The sequence below is a fragment of the Arvicanthis niloticus genome, chromosome 21 (assembly GCF_011762505.2).
Source record: "Arvicanthis niloticus isolate mArvNil1 chromosome 21, mArvNil1.pat.X, whole genome shotgun sequence".
NCBI lineage: Eukaryota > Metazoa > Chordata > Mammalia > Rodentia > Muridae > Arvicanthis > Arvicanthis niloticus.
The window spans coordinates 38,271,904-38,288,298 of NC_047678.1; the positions used below are offsets into that span (position 1 = coordinate 38,271,904).

At 43.0% G+C, this 16,395-nt stretch overlaps 1 protein-coding gene across 3 annotated transcripts in view; it reads right to left on the reverse strand.

The window, feature by feature from the left end:
- Positions 1–527: 527 nt before the first annotated feature.
- Zcwpw2 (zinc finger CW-type and PWWP domain containing 2) overlaps positions 528–16,395 on the reverse strand; it is an 83,055-nt gene continuing 67,187 nt past the window's right edge. For 2 of the 3 annotated variants that reach the window (XM_034483897.2, XM_076917299.1), the window contains 3 exons: positions 15,096–15,163; positions 5,681–5,778; positions 528–1,149 (listed from right to left, as the gene is read on the reverse strand). In XM_034483897.2, coding sequence (XP_034339788.1) covers positions 988–1,149; positions 5,681–5,778; positions 15,096–15,163 — 328 coding nt within the window. In that variant the 3' untranslated portion in view covers positions 528–987. The remainder of the gene's footprint in view (positions 1,150–5,680; positions 5,779–15,095; positions 15,164–16,395) is intronic. The other variant, XM_076917300.1, reaches the window with a different exon arrangement.

Below are 16,395 nucleotides of genomic sequence, written 5' to 3' on the forward strand. Positions count from 1 at the left end.
TTTCAGAGCATATTATGGGACACTAGGCAGCTGCCCTCACAATGCTGTTCCTCTTTCAAGGCCTGATCATGGTTCTCCATGGTTTGAGTCTCTCTCCCAATGAAGCTAATTTTGTGTCAGCTCTTTTCTATGAACACACATCACATTTCTAACACCTCTGCATTGGTTTGTGGCTTTTGTCTCTTTGGGTAGCCTACTATTTTATCTTCAAATACGGACATGCACTGAAACTTCTCATGGAATCCTTGAGGATTGACACACACTTTCTTTTTCCTTTTTTTTTTTTTTTTTTTTTGACACACATGTTCATTCCCTACAGCACTGGGTGTTTCATACAGAAGAACATTAACTTGCCTTGATGTGCTTTCAGTTACATGTCCCAGCCTCACCTGTACAGATGCTGAGTCGGCAGGGAAGGGTCCAGGACTCTGATATTCCACAGTTCCAGAGTCTGCTATGCTTAGGAGCCATGTTAAGGAATAATGACTGTTTCCAATGCAATAAGGCAACTGACATTTTTGTCTTTTGAGAATTCTCAAACTTTATTACATGGCTATACCTTTAATATTTTCTTATAGATGAAAATAGTTCCAGCCAACTACAAAAACACTTTCTACATGTGTTACATTTGAGTTCTCACTGAGACTTGTTAACAGAACAGGTAGCCAATTTAATAGTCCTATTTGAAGAAGGGCCTAAACACTCATGTACAGCACCTGTTTATGATTAAGTTTAATAAACAATTATAAAATCAAAACAAAAAATTTTATAAATACAAACATCAGGATTTTTCTTAAATTCTAAAATTCTAACACCTAACTTAAAGCCACTTGATAGACTCCCAAAGCATGGACATTCACAAAGTATAAATTTTTAACAATACCAATTTTTATGCCTATTTCACTAAACATTTTTAAAGTTTTGACAGGAAAATATAAAGACTGCAAGTATTTTTATAATTAACTTTGGAAACACTTGAATAACATCCTAAAATTCAGATATTAGGGCATCTATCTGTTTTAAATTGTTGGTTATAATCTCAATACATTCTCCAGCTTTTAGTCCCATCCCGTCAGTCATAATACAGTCCTCTTCATGGTAGCTCTGAAATGGACTGCCTGTGGGAACTTCTGGGCTGCACTGAGACAACTGCAAAAAGAGCCAAACAATTGATCACAACTACAGCAGGTGCTCCACACAGCTCATCACAGTACAGCAGGTGCTCCACACAGCTCATCACAGTACAGCAGGTGCTCCACACAGCTCATCACAGTACAGCAGGTGCTCCACGCAGCTCATCACAGTACAGCAGGTGCTCCACACAGCTCATCACAATACAGCAGGTGCTCCACGCAGCTCATCACAGTACAGCAGGTGCTCCACACAATTCATCACAGTACAGAAGGTCCCCCACACAGATCATCACAATACAGCAAGTGTTCCACACAGTTCCTCACAATACAGCAGGTGCTCCACACAGCTCCTCACAGTACAGCAGGTGCTCCACACAGCTCATCATAATACAGCAGGTGCTCCACACAACTCATCACAGTACAGCAGGTGCTCCACGCAGCTCATCACAATACAGCAGGTGCTCCACACAACTCATCACAGTACAGAAGGTCCCCCACACAGCTCATCACAATACAGCAGGTGTTCCACACAGCTCATCACAGTACAGAAGGTGCTCCACACAGCTCATCACAATACAGCAGGTGCTCCACACAGCTCATCACAGCTACAGCAGGTGCTCCATACAACTCCTCACAATACAGCAGGTGCTCCACACAGCTCATCACAGCTACAGCAGGTGCTCCACACAACTCCTCACAATACAGCAGGTGCTCCACACAACTCCTCACAATACAGCAGGTCCTCCACACAGCTCCTCACAGCTACAGAAGACCTCTTGATTTCTGAGGATGTCAGTATTCCTCCAACACATCAGTGCACAGGGTTTTCTGGGCAGGTGGTCAGGTGATAAGCTCTGTGTATAACATGACGTCTATTAAAGATGTGTTTGTGTGTGTGTGTGTCTAAGTTGTTGCTTAGGTTCTGCTTCTTTTCTCCAATGTCACTTACTTACATTTTTAAGTTTATAAGTTGGGATAGTGTTATCTTCCATCTGAGTTTTGTATATTGGTTTGTTTTTTTTTAATTTTATATGAAATACATATTAAAATAGTTTCAGTTACATATTCTGTGGCCATTCTTTAATAAGTATTTACATTATCCACAAAAGGTTCTTACTATAACTTAGATGGGAAAGACAGTAGTAACACACTGTGCACACACATACTAACATGAGTTTCAGTGTCAAGGTTCACTATAGGAAGACTAGTCTCTCATGCCTTTGAAAGACAGCATCTGCATGTAGTTCACGATATAATATGTACCTTTTAATCCAAATAATTATTCAGCAAACATCCTTATTTGCATATGGATTATCTATTTAACAATGAGGTGGATTTATAAAAGTCTGATTAACTTTTCCATTGTTGCCAAGTCAGACAGGCCTGTGAGCAGTATAATGTTAGCTAAAGAAGGGCGTCCTTGGGAAGGGGACTCAGGTGAGGAAGCTCACCTGCCAGAGCACATGGGAAAGAGCCTTGACTTTTGGGTGTGTGCTCTTTCTACCTTCATGACTGGCACACATGCTTAGGAATCATAAAAAAAAAAATCTGACAGGCAGCAATGAAGAAAACAGCAAATCACAACTCTGCAAGGGGCCCACATGGTATCTGCTCAGAATCAACACAGTCCAGATTTGGAATTATCTGCTCACTCGCTTTACTGTGTTTAGTGTAATAGAGAGCATCTTCTAAAAAAGAAAACCTCTTCATGAAGCACATCTCCAGTTCTAAGTAGAAGCCACATTAATTCTTTTCAGAAACAATGATAATAAAGAAGAAATAAAAGAACAAACCCCAGGGGTGTGTGATTGTTTCTTTACTTTTAAGGTGGAAATGGCTACAGCTTTAGTGGTTGGTTTCATGGCTGCTCTCCTCATTAACAGTGAGGAAGCCCTAAGCTCCCAGAGACATCAGGGGTTACTAGTGAGAGCTGGTAGGAGGGCCTCACCTGGCAGAAAGTTACAATAACTGACTTTCATAGCTCCTAAATGCCTTTTGAAAGCACAGAACAATACAAGAATCTAAAACAAAAAGAAAGCCTACCTGGGGCTGTATTAAAACTGTGTATCTTAGCGTTAGAAATAAAAACCAAAAGTGATTTTTATTCCATCAAGCTTCTAACTAGTTCTAATAACAAAACAGAAGCCAGTCTATGACTGTAAAAACTCCAGGATGTCACTATAAAAACCAGTCAGGCTGTATTTTTGAGAAGACAAACTGCTGGGGCTGAAAAAGAAATAAAAAAGGGGGAAAAAAACCACAAACTACAAAACACGGTGCATAAAACCATAGTGTTGAACTGAGCACACAATTGCTTAAAAGGAATAATTTGGATATTTATATTTGTATTATAATTTGTGTTATTGTATAGATATATTATTTATTATATATAATGTATTTAATTTATATGTGTGTGTGTGTGTGTGTGTATGTGTGTGTGTGTGTGTGTGTGTGTGTGTGTGTGTGTGTGTATACTCACGTCACCAGTCTACAGGCTCTGTTCTGCAAGTGCAGCCGCAAAAGGGAAGAAGCTGTGTACTGGAAGCGTGGTGGAGAAATGCATTAGTCTGATTCACAGCCTGCAGATCAGGGCAGTTGTGCTGTTGGCATTGACTGGAGCTTTCTGTGTTTTCCAACTCAACAAAGGCTCACATCTACTTCCTCTAACACATTCATCTCTAGGATGCTAGATTCTGTACACATTCCTTAATCTTTAACTCAGGAAGAAAGACATTAAAGACTCATCTTCAGCTGAACAACTAGGACTCCAGCACACAGGAGTTATAGCTGAGACAGGTGGATTAATGTTTGAGGACAGCCTCTACTACACAGAGAACCTACACCACCAAGGAAGACCTATCTTCAGGAGAGCTAGAAAAAAAATGCAAGACCCATGTCTTCATACTGGCTAAGGATCTAAGCAAAGCCAGCAGTCTGACAAAACATATAAACAATCCACCCACTTCTAAGTCCAGCTATCACTGGTGCTGGCAGGGATTCAGTGTCCCTAGGTGAGCATGTGGGACACACGAGAGGAACTTAAGAATCCATTCTCTCTTGGAACTAGCACTGCCACTGTCACCTCTGACACATACCCCATTTGTCTCATCTAACTCCTAAGACAGTTCTCTGAAGTAGGACATGAGTAACTGCCAAGTGGCACAAGTCCTCAGGCATAGAACTTGGATGTACATTACATTTGTTATTAACAAATAATAATAAGATGATAAAATTCCAATAATTCTATGTCTTGGTGTGCTCTCTTGACTGGGGCACACTATGTATCTGAATTAATTCATGAAACCTATGGAAGCTCTTGCTGCTATGTGTTTCCTAACTACTTAAGGAACAACTGTATCAGAGGGTAAGTGTCTGCCCTGAGACTGAGTTTTATGCACGGTCGACCTGATGCTGCCTTTTATAAATGGCTTGAGCTTTCGATCACAAGCTCTCATTCCATTCATGCAGATACTGGATAGGAAGAACACACAGCTCTCTGAATATAACAAAGGTACAAACCAGAGGAAGTAGGAGTTGGCCCAGATGTGGTCGTGGTGAGGCAGGTGCCCTGGTGAGCTCTACCTCTGCTCTGTTAACACTGAGAGATTTTGCCTTATAGTAGCCAAGACATACTTGTGTCAATGCACAGATGGGACAGAGAAGTTCCCACCAAGCTACTCCCCTGTTCCAGGGGTCTGCTACTGCTACACCTCACTTACTTCTCTTGCCTGGAAAGATCACAAGCATGGAAGGAGTCTATTGCTATTCGCCTAAAACTGTCAACTTCACTGAACTAAAACATCTCCATAGAATTAATGGTATTTAGAAAGCAGGTGTGTCAGTTTGGGTTCTCCTAGACAGACTGTGAGGACTCTGAGTTACCAACACATGAGTTCTGTGACATATTCATAACACAGCTGACCTACTCTAGTCAGAATCCAGAAGCATTACTGGGAGGTAGGGAGTGGCAGGCAGGAGGGGCTCCAAACTGTTGGAAGTAGGTCACTGGGCACATGCCCATGGGTGCTCCCTTGCCCTGGCCCCTTCCTATCTTCTCTTTCCTCTGCTTCCTGTCTCACCTGGATATGAAGTGCTCTGCACCAGCATGACCTCCGAGATGAGCCACATCTCTTCTAGTCATTTCCATCATGTATTGTGTCATGGCAGCCAACCCAAGGTTTCTCTACAACAGCCCACCTCAGTCTCTCTACAACGGTCCACCTCAGTCTCTCTACAACGGTCCACCTCAGTCTCTCTACAACGGCCCACCTCAGTCTCTCTACAATGGTCCACCTCAGTCTCTCTACAACGGCCCACCTCAGCGACAGGAAGCCTCTGCATCTTCCTTCCTCCCAACCCCAAATATCTAAAATTAAAAGACTACCTTTGTGTAAACACAAGTTTCCCCCTGAATAAAGTTTGCTTTCTTGACAGCCTCATTATGGTCAGTGGCTCAGATTTCAGATGTGGAGAAAAATACTGTGTATGATTAAAATGTCCATCAGTCAGACAACTTTTAGCTCCTGCTGGCCCCTCTGCATACTAACCTGCTCTCCCCCCGACTCATCCTCTCTTGCTGTGTGTTCTTGGACTTGCTGCAGCATTTTCTCCAGTTCTTTCAGTAAACCTTCTGTCTCAGAGACAACTAAAGAAAATTAGAAATGCAATAAAAGCTGCATCTTTAATTAATTCCATTTAATTCATAATCTTACCACCCAGAAAGAAATCTTCTAAGTAATACAGAAATAAAAAAAACTAAACTTTGTATTTTTTTTTTAAAAATTATCTTTACTCGGCTTTAAAAAATAAGAGATTTCTTATAGCTTTTTCTTACCTGCTTAATATTTGCTATCATATGGTTGTATATAGGAGGACCTCTGCTTGTTGCAAAATTCTATTATGAATTTCCAGGCTAAATTTTTATAATTCTTTAAGAGGAATAGCTAATTTTCTTGATTTGTATATAGTATAAAATGCTTTTGAAATATAAAGATCTCATCAGAAGTTGTTGTGTATTTCTTCTTAATTGGGGACCCAGGTACCAAACTCAGCTGTTTATAAAAGCTCACATCACAATCAAGGAGCTATGTGGGCAGTGGATAGTGGGGGAGCTCAGCTTTCTGTAAAAGGTACGTCTTCTGGTAGGTCCACAATGCTCCTGTAAATGACCCCATACCCAAGAGCATTGAGACTTAGACTACCAGATTATTTGGGGGCAGGGTGGGGGGAGACACAAAGTTAAGAGAGTGGGGGAAGTTGGGGGTGGACTTGGGAGGAAAGGGGAGTGGGGTGAAGACGGTTGGACTGCCTGTCCATGTAGGACACCCAGGGCTGCTTTAGGAAGGAAGGGACACAACAAAGCGGCTGGGCTGAGTATACTCAGCCTTTCTTTTCTCTCTCTTTTTCTACTTTCATGTGTGGGACCTGTGTGAGCGGTGCCTCTGTGGGGTGCACATGCACTTTTGTGGGTGCTTATGGAGGCCTGAGGATGGTGTCAGGGATGGTCTTCCATTGCTCTGTTGCCTTATTTACTAAGAAAGGAGCCTGGAGCTCCCTGATATGGCTAGTCCTACTGGCCAGCTTGCGGCCCACTGATATTTGCCATGGTTTCTGGGGATTCTGACTTTGTTCCTCAGACTTCCATGGCTAGCCATCTTCAAGGCTCCATAGGTTCATCCATTTCTAATCCAAATGTCAACATATGTTAATTGCCCAATATGATTTTAAAAAAGAAAACACTATACTGATAAACATCTCTTTTGAATAGCTATGAAGAAAGGTGTTTACCACTTCACTTAATATGTTGAGATAAAATAATGACACCACCACTACCTAAGAAAGACAGCCTATAATAATGACAGAGTTGTATTCTGATTAACAACATGCATTTGAATTCTCTGCCTAAATAAAACAGCAGTTCTACCTGACACAAAGTCTTGCTGAAGCAAAGATCAGAGAAAACAGCACACAGGTAGCTTGCACCAGAGACAGAAGCCTGCCCTAAAGATAGCATGACCTGGAGGGAATGGCATGCCCTTGCCTTCCACTCTGACCCCAGCAGTCTGAGACAACACTTTCTCTTCTCTGCTAGGGCACATCACCACAAGTCATACCATCTAAATGTACCCAGGCAGGACATAAGAAAGAAAATTTTAAATCCCGATAAAGCACTATTAATAGTATTGACCAAAATCATGGCAGTTAGGAAAAAAATAATCTCCCTGTGGTTGTTGCTATAGCACAGGAAAACCAGTTTTCCTTTTACACATTTTCACATTACACACATTGCAATTTGCACAAATATGCTGACCAGCATCTCTTTGCCTAAGCATTCTTCTATTCAATCAACACATATTTATAGTGCATCTACTGCGAGCCAGGAACTCAAGAAAGTAAGCATAGACTAAGACGCCTTTCTCACTGTGATCTCTGCCCAGCCAACATTAGGCTATTTGAAAAACTTGTTTTGAAATAACCCAAAAGGAGCCTGGGAGTAAGCTCTTATGTTTAAAAGCAAGACAAACAAAGCTTGCAGTTGACATGTGGGTTACCTCCCAAAGCATCTGTTTTCTTCTGTTATGGCTGAAGACAACAGATTATTCCACTCGGGATCAGGAGTACTCAGAGTTTGTTAGGCCTAGGAATTTGGGTAATTCATTTTAAACGTGGATACACCACGTCTACTGAATCCAAACTTGCTAGAGGAATGTATGCTTGTACTGAAGCATACTGAATGACAGTAAGATCCAATTTTACTAGATTAAAAACTGTTTACTTATTTACGTGTGTGTGTGTGTGTGTGTGTGTGTGTGTGTGTGTGTGTGTGTGTGTGAGACAGCATGCATGTAGAGGTCAGAGGACAACTCTGAGAAGGAGGTTCTCTCCTTCTATCTTTTTTTTTTTTTTTTTTTTTTGGTTTTTCGAGACAGGGTTTCTCTGTGTAGCCCTGGCTGCCCTGGAACTCACTCTGTAGACCAGGCTGGCCTTGAACTCAGAGATCCACCTGCCTCTTCCTTCTATCTTGTTAAATCAGGATCTCCGTTGTTGTTTCTGCATGCAGCACAGGCTAGGCTGGCCTCAATCTCCTGTGTCTCCTCCTGTCTCTTAGTAGGAGTGCTGCAATTATTGCTGTGTGTGTCCTAATCCATCCTTTCCATGAGTTCTGGGATCAGCTCATGGTGTCAGGCTTGAGCCACAGGGCTTCACAACACATGGAGCCATCTCCACTGCTCCAAATGTGGCGGATTTCTCTTTAGTAACCAAGTCTGTTCATTCACAGACCGCTATTTGTGCTTATCCTCGGGCTGACTCTCTAGTTCCCCTCACCATTTTTCCCCTACTTTACATTCTGAGTTTATAAAAACTGACACTGAAATTTAATATCCTGTTGAAAAGATGAAGTTTTAAGCTATGCTATAAAAGAAATGACAGGCAAACATCTTTATACTTCTAACACTAGGCTAAAGTACAATCAGGTTATGATGAGGTATGTCATTGCCAAGTTCACTGTAATCTCTGTTTGCAAGCAATCTGGGAAAGTGTCTGCGCTGCCTTTTGATCAAAGGGTAGACGGAGTAATGAAGGACTTCACCAACTGGCCAGGACTCTTAACAACCTGCCTGATGCTGATCTCTGCTTCCAGAGCACCAGGAAGCTTGCTTTTCTGTAAGCACTCCTACACTGTAAACTGAAATTCAAAAATAATTCTTAAGAAATGGCAGTTAGTGTACTCTACAGACTCAGTTGTCAGAATTGGTCAATGATATCCTCCAAAGCTGGAGACAGGAGGAACGCCTTTGCTGACTGTACAACCATCATCTCCTATCTGTGATGATTATCCTGAGTTGTCTGACTTGATTCAATTCACTGTTGAGAGTAGAAAGGAAGAGGGAAGAAGGTAAATAGAGAGGGGGAGGGAGAGGGGGAAAGAAAGGGGAGAGGAAAGAGAGAGAGGGGAAAGGGAAGAGGGAGGGGAGAAGAAAGAGCCAGGGAGGGGAGAGGGGAGGGTGAGGGAAGAGAGAGGGAAGAGAGGGGGGGGACAGGAGAGGGAGAGGGAAGGGAAAGGGGAAAGGGAGGGGAAAGTGAAAGATAGGGATGGGAGAGGAAGGGGACAGGGAAGGGAAAGGGAAGGGAGAGGAAGGGAAGAGAGAGTGAAAGGAGAAGAAAAGGAGAGGAAGGGAGAAAAATGAGAGGAAAGGGAGAGGGAGGGGAGAGGGGGAGATTCCATCCCAAAACAGCAAATCTGAGGCAAGAAAATAAAAAACTATCATATGAGTATGCTAGGAAATTGAGGCCAAGAACTTGGACATAGGTCACCTTCTGTCACAGAGCAGGGCTGACCCCACCCTTGTGGGGGCCACTGCAACAGCGGTTCCCTGTGCTTTGTCCTTTCAAAATTATTTCTCTTCCCTTTGATTTGCATCCAAAATTCTAAAGTGAAGTCACATCAAAATAATTGAATGGGCCAAAGCTTATTGAATCTGAAGAGAACATAAAGACTGTGTGTCCATGATTAAAGTGTTAGCTGTTAAATAATCTCTCTCTACATTCATAAAACCTAGAAGGCCTGGCTCCTTCAGATTACAACCACACCATGAAATGATCCTCCTTGTCCTTTAGTTCCAGAAGTCAAATAACACAAAGCATGTCACTTGCCATGAAGCTTAATTTACAGAAAAGAATGACTGTCTAGAGAGCAACAGGAAGTAGCACCAGAAGGCCAGTGATAGACCAGCTGGAGAAGAAAATAGGAGACATGCGCCCTGAACTACAGAAGCCACTGGGCATCAGCAGCTAGCCCTCTCAGCAGCCTACTGTCCGCTGCTCTCCCTCTCTCCTCTAATAAAAGCTCTGTGTATACCTAGGTTCTCAAAGTGGGTGCTTTGATGCTGGCATACCCTTTATAGGCATAGACTGCCCCCTGAATTAATGAGATGTATTCCTCACCAGCTCTCTGTTCTGAAGAATTGGCTCTCAAGCAACAAGCACTGGACCTGAGGCCCACAGTGCTGTAAAGAAATTGAATATGGATGCTTGGAGATAGAGATTGCTCTAAAATGCTATCCTCTGAACCAAACTGTTAGAACCTTCATGAGATTACCTATGCCTTCTTGTAAGTTTCTATCACTATGAAGCCTGTTGGTATTAGCACTTCCTCCTACAAGGCATGGGTGGGCCACTGGACCCTCCCTTGAGCATCAGGCCATTCCACCCAGGCATTTTATGCAATGCTGCCCTAACTGTACATGGCCTTGGAATCTTGGGCTAGAGTATAGAAGCTGGGGAAAGACTCAGGGAAACTGGGCTCCGTCTCTGCAGGTATGGAAAAGCCATCAAGCATACTCAGTAAAGACTGTCCAGTATGGCAGCTTTGAGGTCACCCACACTCCTGTCATGCTTTATAAGTGACCTCAGGAAATGGTTCCATTTGGTAAAACGAAGGTTGATTTGTTGTTAAACCCTTTGGAGGAAGAGTAACAATGTTCACATCAACCACCCACTACCCACAGGAAGGGATTCTAACAATCCACAGAAATATTGGTAGAAATTTAAAAGTTTGAAAAGTATTTTGTTTTCTTTACATGCTGTTGGATGCTTATTTTTATTTATCTGCTTTTATTCTCATTTTAATTTGTTCTTTGAAAATTCTGTACAGTGTGTTTTGATGAATTTCACTGCCCCCACTCCTTCCAGACCCAGCTCCCTATTTATCAACCCAACATTACACTCTTCTCTTCTTCTTCTTCTTCTTCTTCTTCTTCTTCTTCTTCTTCTTCTTCTTCTTCTTCTTCTTCTTCTTCTCCTTCTCCTTCTCCCTCTCCCTCTCCCTCTCCCTCTCCCCCTCCCCCTCCCCCTCCCCCTCCCCCTCCCCCTCCCCCTCCCCCCTCCCCCTCCCCCTCCCCCTCCCCCTCCCCCCCACCCCCTCCCCCTCCCCCTCCCCCCTCCCCCCTCCCCCCTCCCTCTCTCTCTCTCTCTAATCAGTTGATGCCTGTATGCTCTGGTATGTGTGGCCATCAATGCAGGGTGATGTCTATCCGCCCTGGCTACATCTGTGAAGGAAACAGACTCTCTCCCAGCAGCTACCACTTGTGAGGAGCTCCTTGACTAAGAGTTTGGCTTAGCGCCCACCTTCCATCTCCATTCTGGAATTCTGTCTGTCATGAGTCTACACCTGTCTTGTGCAAGACATCTCAAACCGCTATGAACTCTTACATGTAACATGCCCTGCTCTGTCCAGGAAAGTTTCTTTGTAGTCAGCCAGCACATCTTGCTCTTATTTTGCTCTCCCTCTTCCACCACGATCTCTGAGCCTTGCGTGGATGGGTGTAGTATGCCTATGTACACGATTAAGCTTGAGCACCCCACAGTCCCTTAAGGTTCTTCTGCAATAGATGGTGATTATTTAGGTTTTGCACAGGATCACTCTCAGGTGTCCTTGGCTTGCCTGAGAATGACCTAGGAGACATGTGCCACCACAGCAGGCTTCCATGGTGCTGAGCATGAAACCCTGGGCTTCATGCTTGCTAGGTGAGCACTCTACCAACAAAGCCTTATCCCCGGTCCCAAAGAGTATGAGAATGAAAAGGAACCACTGTTTCCTGAGGATTCCTCTGGGAAAGAACACAGTGGAGTGGTTTAGTGACGCCTAGTCTTTAATTGTTGATGATGAGAGGGACTAAAATGGATTAGTTGTGTGTTTTCACATCTTTACAGGGAAATCATGCCCAATAATGTTAACCTAGACAACTACCATGCTTAATAAGGTCATGGATCTTAAGGAGAACCTACTATTACCACTTTCTTCAACCAATATAATTCCTAATTGCATTCTAAAACTCATCCTTGTATCCAAAGGTAAGTGGATCTCTCACTCGTCATCAAAAGAGCTGCTTCTTTTTACAGCAGACTGAGTCTTATCCTAGAGGTGATGTCTTCCACGACACATACGGAGTGTCTAGGTGGTCATGACTGGACGAAGCCTTCTGGAGCAGGAGTCCTGACTTCAGCAGCCATGCTCCCTGCAGCTAAAGTGAAGCATTACTCATCATGCTGGTGGTGGATTTGAAATAACTGGGCTGTCTTGGAGGCCAACTGGTTGACTGCCAGTGGGATATCTGGCTGTCAGTCCTCACTTGGGAAGACAACTGTTCCTTGGATTAATTTCCTCATTGTTGTGACAAAATACCTAGCAAAAACTATGAAGCAACAATTTATTTTTTTTCAAGACTCAGAGGGTTTCCACTCCTGTTTGCTTGGCCTAGCGCTTGAGTAAAACATCACTGCATCTGGAGTGTGCTGCAGAGCAGAACAGTTCACTTCAAGGCTGATCAGGGATCAGAGTGGAACTAGGACTTGGAAGCTGGCATAATCCTCAAAGGCACACCCTAAGGCTCTACTTCCTTCAGAGTGCCTTCCCCAGAAAGCCTCCAATGTTTGACCCCTCTGGAGTCATTCCACATTGCTCAAGTGGTTGAATAACTTGTTCTCAAAAGTTTAAGCTACTTAGAGAACTAAAAAAAACTTCTTACTAGTGAGAGAGAGAGAGAGAGAGAGAGAGAGAGAGAGAGAGAGAGAGAGGATTTACCATGAAATCAACATTCTTTACAAGGCTTGCTGAAGTTTCTTCTTCCACTGACTAACTATTCTTATGTACCTGACAAATGGCCCCAGGAAGGGTCGGGTTTCTCTAAGCCTTCTTCAATTCATATCCCAATTTATAGTTCACATACTTCTGTTACAATCTGTTACAATCCCCACTGCCAATCCTTTATTCAATCTCTGTTTGGGCTGCTCAGTGCAGGGTTCAGATGAAGCTGGTGATTTGGAACAGAAGGTCTTGATGTGATAAGATATGCGTAGGTCCAGGGAAGATCTTTACAGTGGCCTCTGACCACTGAAACTAGTTAGCTGAAATGCAAGGAAGGGCTCCCCTTCAGAAAAAAAAAGGATCAAGGGAAAAGACAAAAATAATAGAAAGGGAGTAAGGGCAGTTCCAAATGAACCCATCTTAGAAGAAGGGGCTGGCTTAGGAGCCTGTAATGGTTTGTATGTGCTCAGCCCAGGGAGAGGCACTATTAAGTGTGGCCTTTTGGGGGTAGGTGTGTCACTGTGGGTGTGGGCTTTAAGACCCTCATCCTAGCTGCCTGGGAGTCAGTATTCTACTAGCAGCCTTCAAATAAAGATGTAGAACTCTCAGCTCTGCCTGCATCATGCCTGACTGGATGCTGTCATGTTCCCACCTTGATGATAATAGACTGAACTTCTGAACCTGTAAGCCAGCCCCAATTAAATGTTGTCCTTTATAAGAGTTGCCTTGGTCACGGTGTCTGTTCACAGCAATGAAACCTTAACTAAGACAGAGCCTTTGGATAAGTTGTCTAGCCCTCCTCTGTGTCTCCATTTAGGGACAGAGAGGCCTTTGCCTTGCTACTGGAACACAGAAATTGAATTGATCATGAAAGTCAAAAGGAAGAAGTAGCCACGAACAGAAGTCAGGAGTGTAAAAGCAACAGTGGAAGCCTTGAACAGAGACAAGAACAGGACTTTACCATGTATGGGAAGAAAAACAAAAGGACTTTGAAAATAAATATTCCATCCTTCCTCTGCCTGCTTCACTTTCTTTACATGAGACTACAGGCCAGTGGCTCATTTAGCCACTTGAAATGCAGCATCAGTGGCTGTGCAGTGGCTTCAAGGAGGAGCACTACTAACAGAACCTCTAGTCTGATGTACGTTAAGCAGGACTACCACAGCCCCACCTTGAAATAAAGCATCAGCTTACTTTTGAAAATTGATGAAGATGGAGGGCGAGTCAATTGGCAGCATGAGAGCCAAAGTTGCTGCTTGCATTCACACCCTTTCTATTGTGTCTGATACTGCGGTGGTTTGGATGAGAGCGACCCCATAGGCTCATGGGTTTCAATACTTGGTTCCCAGTTGGTGGGACTGTTTGGGATTAGGAGTAACTTTGTTGGAGGAGGGGTGTCACTGGGCTTTAGAGGTTTCAAAAGACACCTGTGATTCTCAATGTTCTTTCTCTGACTCCTGGCTGTGGATCAAGATGTGAGCTCTCAGCAGTTCCTTAGCTACACTACCATGGACTCTACCTCTCTGAAGCCATAAGCCAAATTAAACATTTTGCCTTGGTCATGGCACTTTATGACAGCAATAGAAAAATAATGAAGATAATTACCAGTGGCAATTACTTCAGGCCTAAGTCATAGGCTATTTTTTAGTACCATTTTTCCCTCTTTCTTTGGATTCCAATAGGTTTGGGATGGAAAGGTCTGGGTTGAAGAACAGTTGATAGCATTTTCTTTACAGTTGTCAGTACTTCATTTTAAAACACTAAATATATGGCAATTTCATAGAAATTCTAATGAAGACAGAAACTCAAAGAAAATTGAAGACCTCACATTTGACACAGAATGACCCACTAACCTTTTACTCATATATAGATGCACAATAGCTTTGTATCCCTTTAAAAAAAAACAACGAGTTTTTATTCTTCTCTTATGCAAAATATACTGACTGCAGCTTCTCTCTCTCTTCCTGCCAGTCTCCACACACACCTGCTCTCTCCCCTTCCCCCACCCCTCCCCCATCTCCTTCTAGAAAAGACCAGACTTCCCAGAAACATCAACCAAACATGACACAACAAGGTACAAAAACACCAGGCAAAAATCTCACATCAAAGCTGAGCTAGAAAAACCAACAGGAGAAAAGGGGTCCCAACATCAGGCAAAAGAGTTAGAGACACTCACACTGCCAATGTCAGGAGTACCACAAAAACAACAAGCCAGCAACCATATTATATACACAGAGGTCCTAGAGCACACCCATGCAGGCTCTGTGATTGCTACTGTAGTCTCTGTGAGTCTCCATGAGCTCTGCTTAGAACAACTACATCTTTTGAAATTATATCCAGACTAAGAAACTAAAACCATGACAGGCTTCACATACCCATGCTTTCCTTTGATAGGGCTTCATCGGAACAAAATATTTCAACAGAGCACTTGAAAGCAGCATCCCTAAAAAAAGATTTTGACAGATTTAGTTTCAAAAGAGAAACCCCCACATACAGACATGCATACACAAATGTATACACATATAAATGCATGCATGCACATGTGCATATACATGTGTGTATGCATTTTACTGCACATATGCAAATGTATATTTGGTAACTATATACTGTGACTGTATACATCTCAATTTTTGGGTGTGTTTTCTTGGTTGTCTCACAGGAACGAATATGGCCTGTGCTCACAGTAGCTCCCAAGCACTGAGAAGCTAATCCAACAAGCACTCACACAGGCATTCTTCATGTAATTGCCTTCCAAAAATATCTACTAAGTAAGCACTGTCCTCGTTATGTAAAGAGGCTGAGGCACTGAGATTACAGAGGCAATGAGAAGTCTGGCAGCACAGGTAAGTCAGTGCCATGACAGAACCTGTTCTGTCAGATGGCAAAGCTGTGCTTCCTCGTCACACTGTACTCTGACAAGATTGTCTATGCCAATGCACTGCTGCCTAGGAGTTGTTTCTGCAAGCCATGAGTCTTCATCTTTTAAACGGAGGTAACTGTACAATGCTGCCCAATATACGTGATGGGATTTCTGTGGTGTGTAACTAAGGCAACCAAAGCCCATTTTTAAGAATGAGTTATCAAGAGGGTGGAGATAGCTTTGCACAGGACTGACAATCTGAGCTCACTGCCAAGACCCTCCAAGGTGGCAGCAGAGTCAACTCCTGAGACTTGCCCTCTTCCCTCCACATATGTACCATGGACGTATATGCCCCACACACTTTTAACAGACAAAACAAAAGAAAATAAATACATAAATAAGTAATTTTAAAACTGGCTTTCTTCTGCAAAGGCATGGCAGCCTTTATTTGTAAGTGGGAATCCTTGTACAGTCCTGGTCACATACTGAAAAATAAATGTTAAGGCTAGTTCAGTCAGAAGCACTGGAACTTCTTACCAGTGGCTTACTACTTTATTGTGGAGATTTGACCCTGGCTTGTCTTACCTATTTTAAGGTAAAGACTATCTTGGATGTTTGAATGATAATAATCTTTAAAAGTTCTGGTTCAACCTGGGAGGTGAGAGACTCTCAGGACTCAACAGAAGTGACATTAGTCAAAATCCCCAACAATGGGGAGATGGAACTCAAAGAGTCCACTCCTAGTAGAAAGACAGGGCCTCAAGTGGAGGGACGGGGTTACCAACCCACAGTCAAAATTTCTGACCCAGAATTGT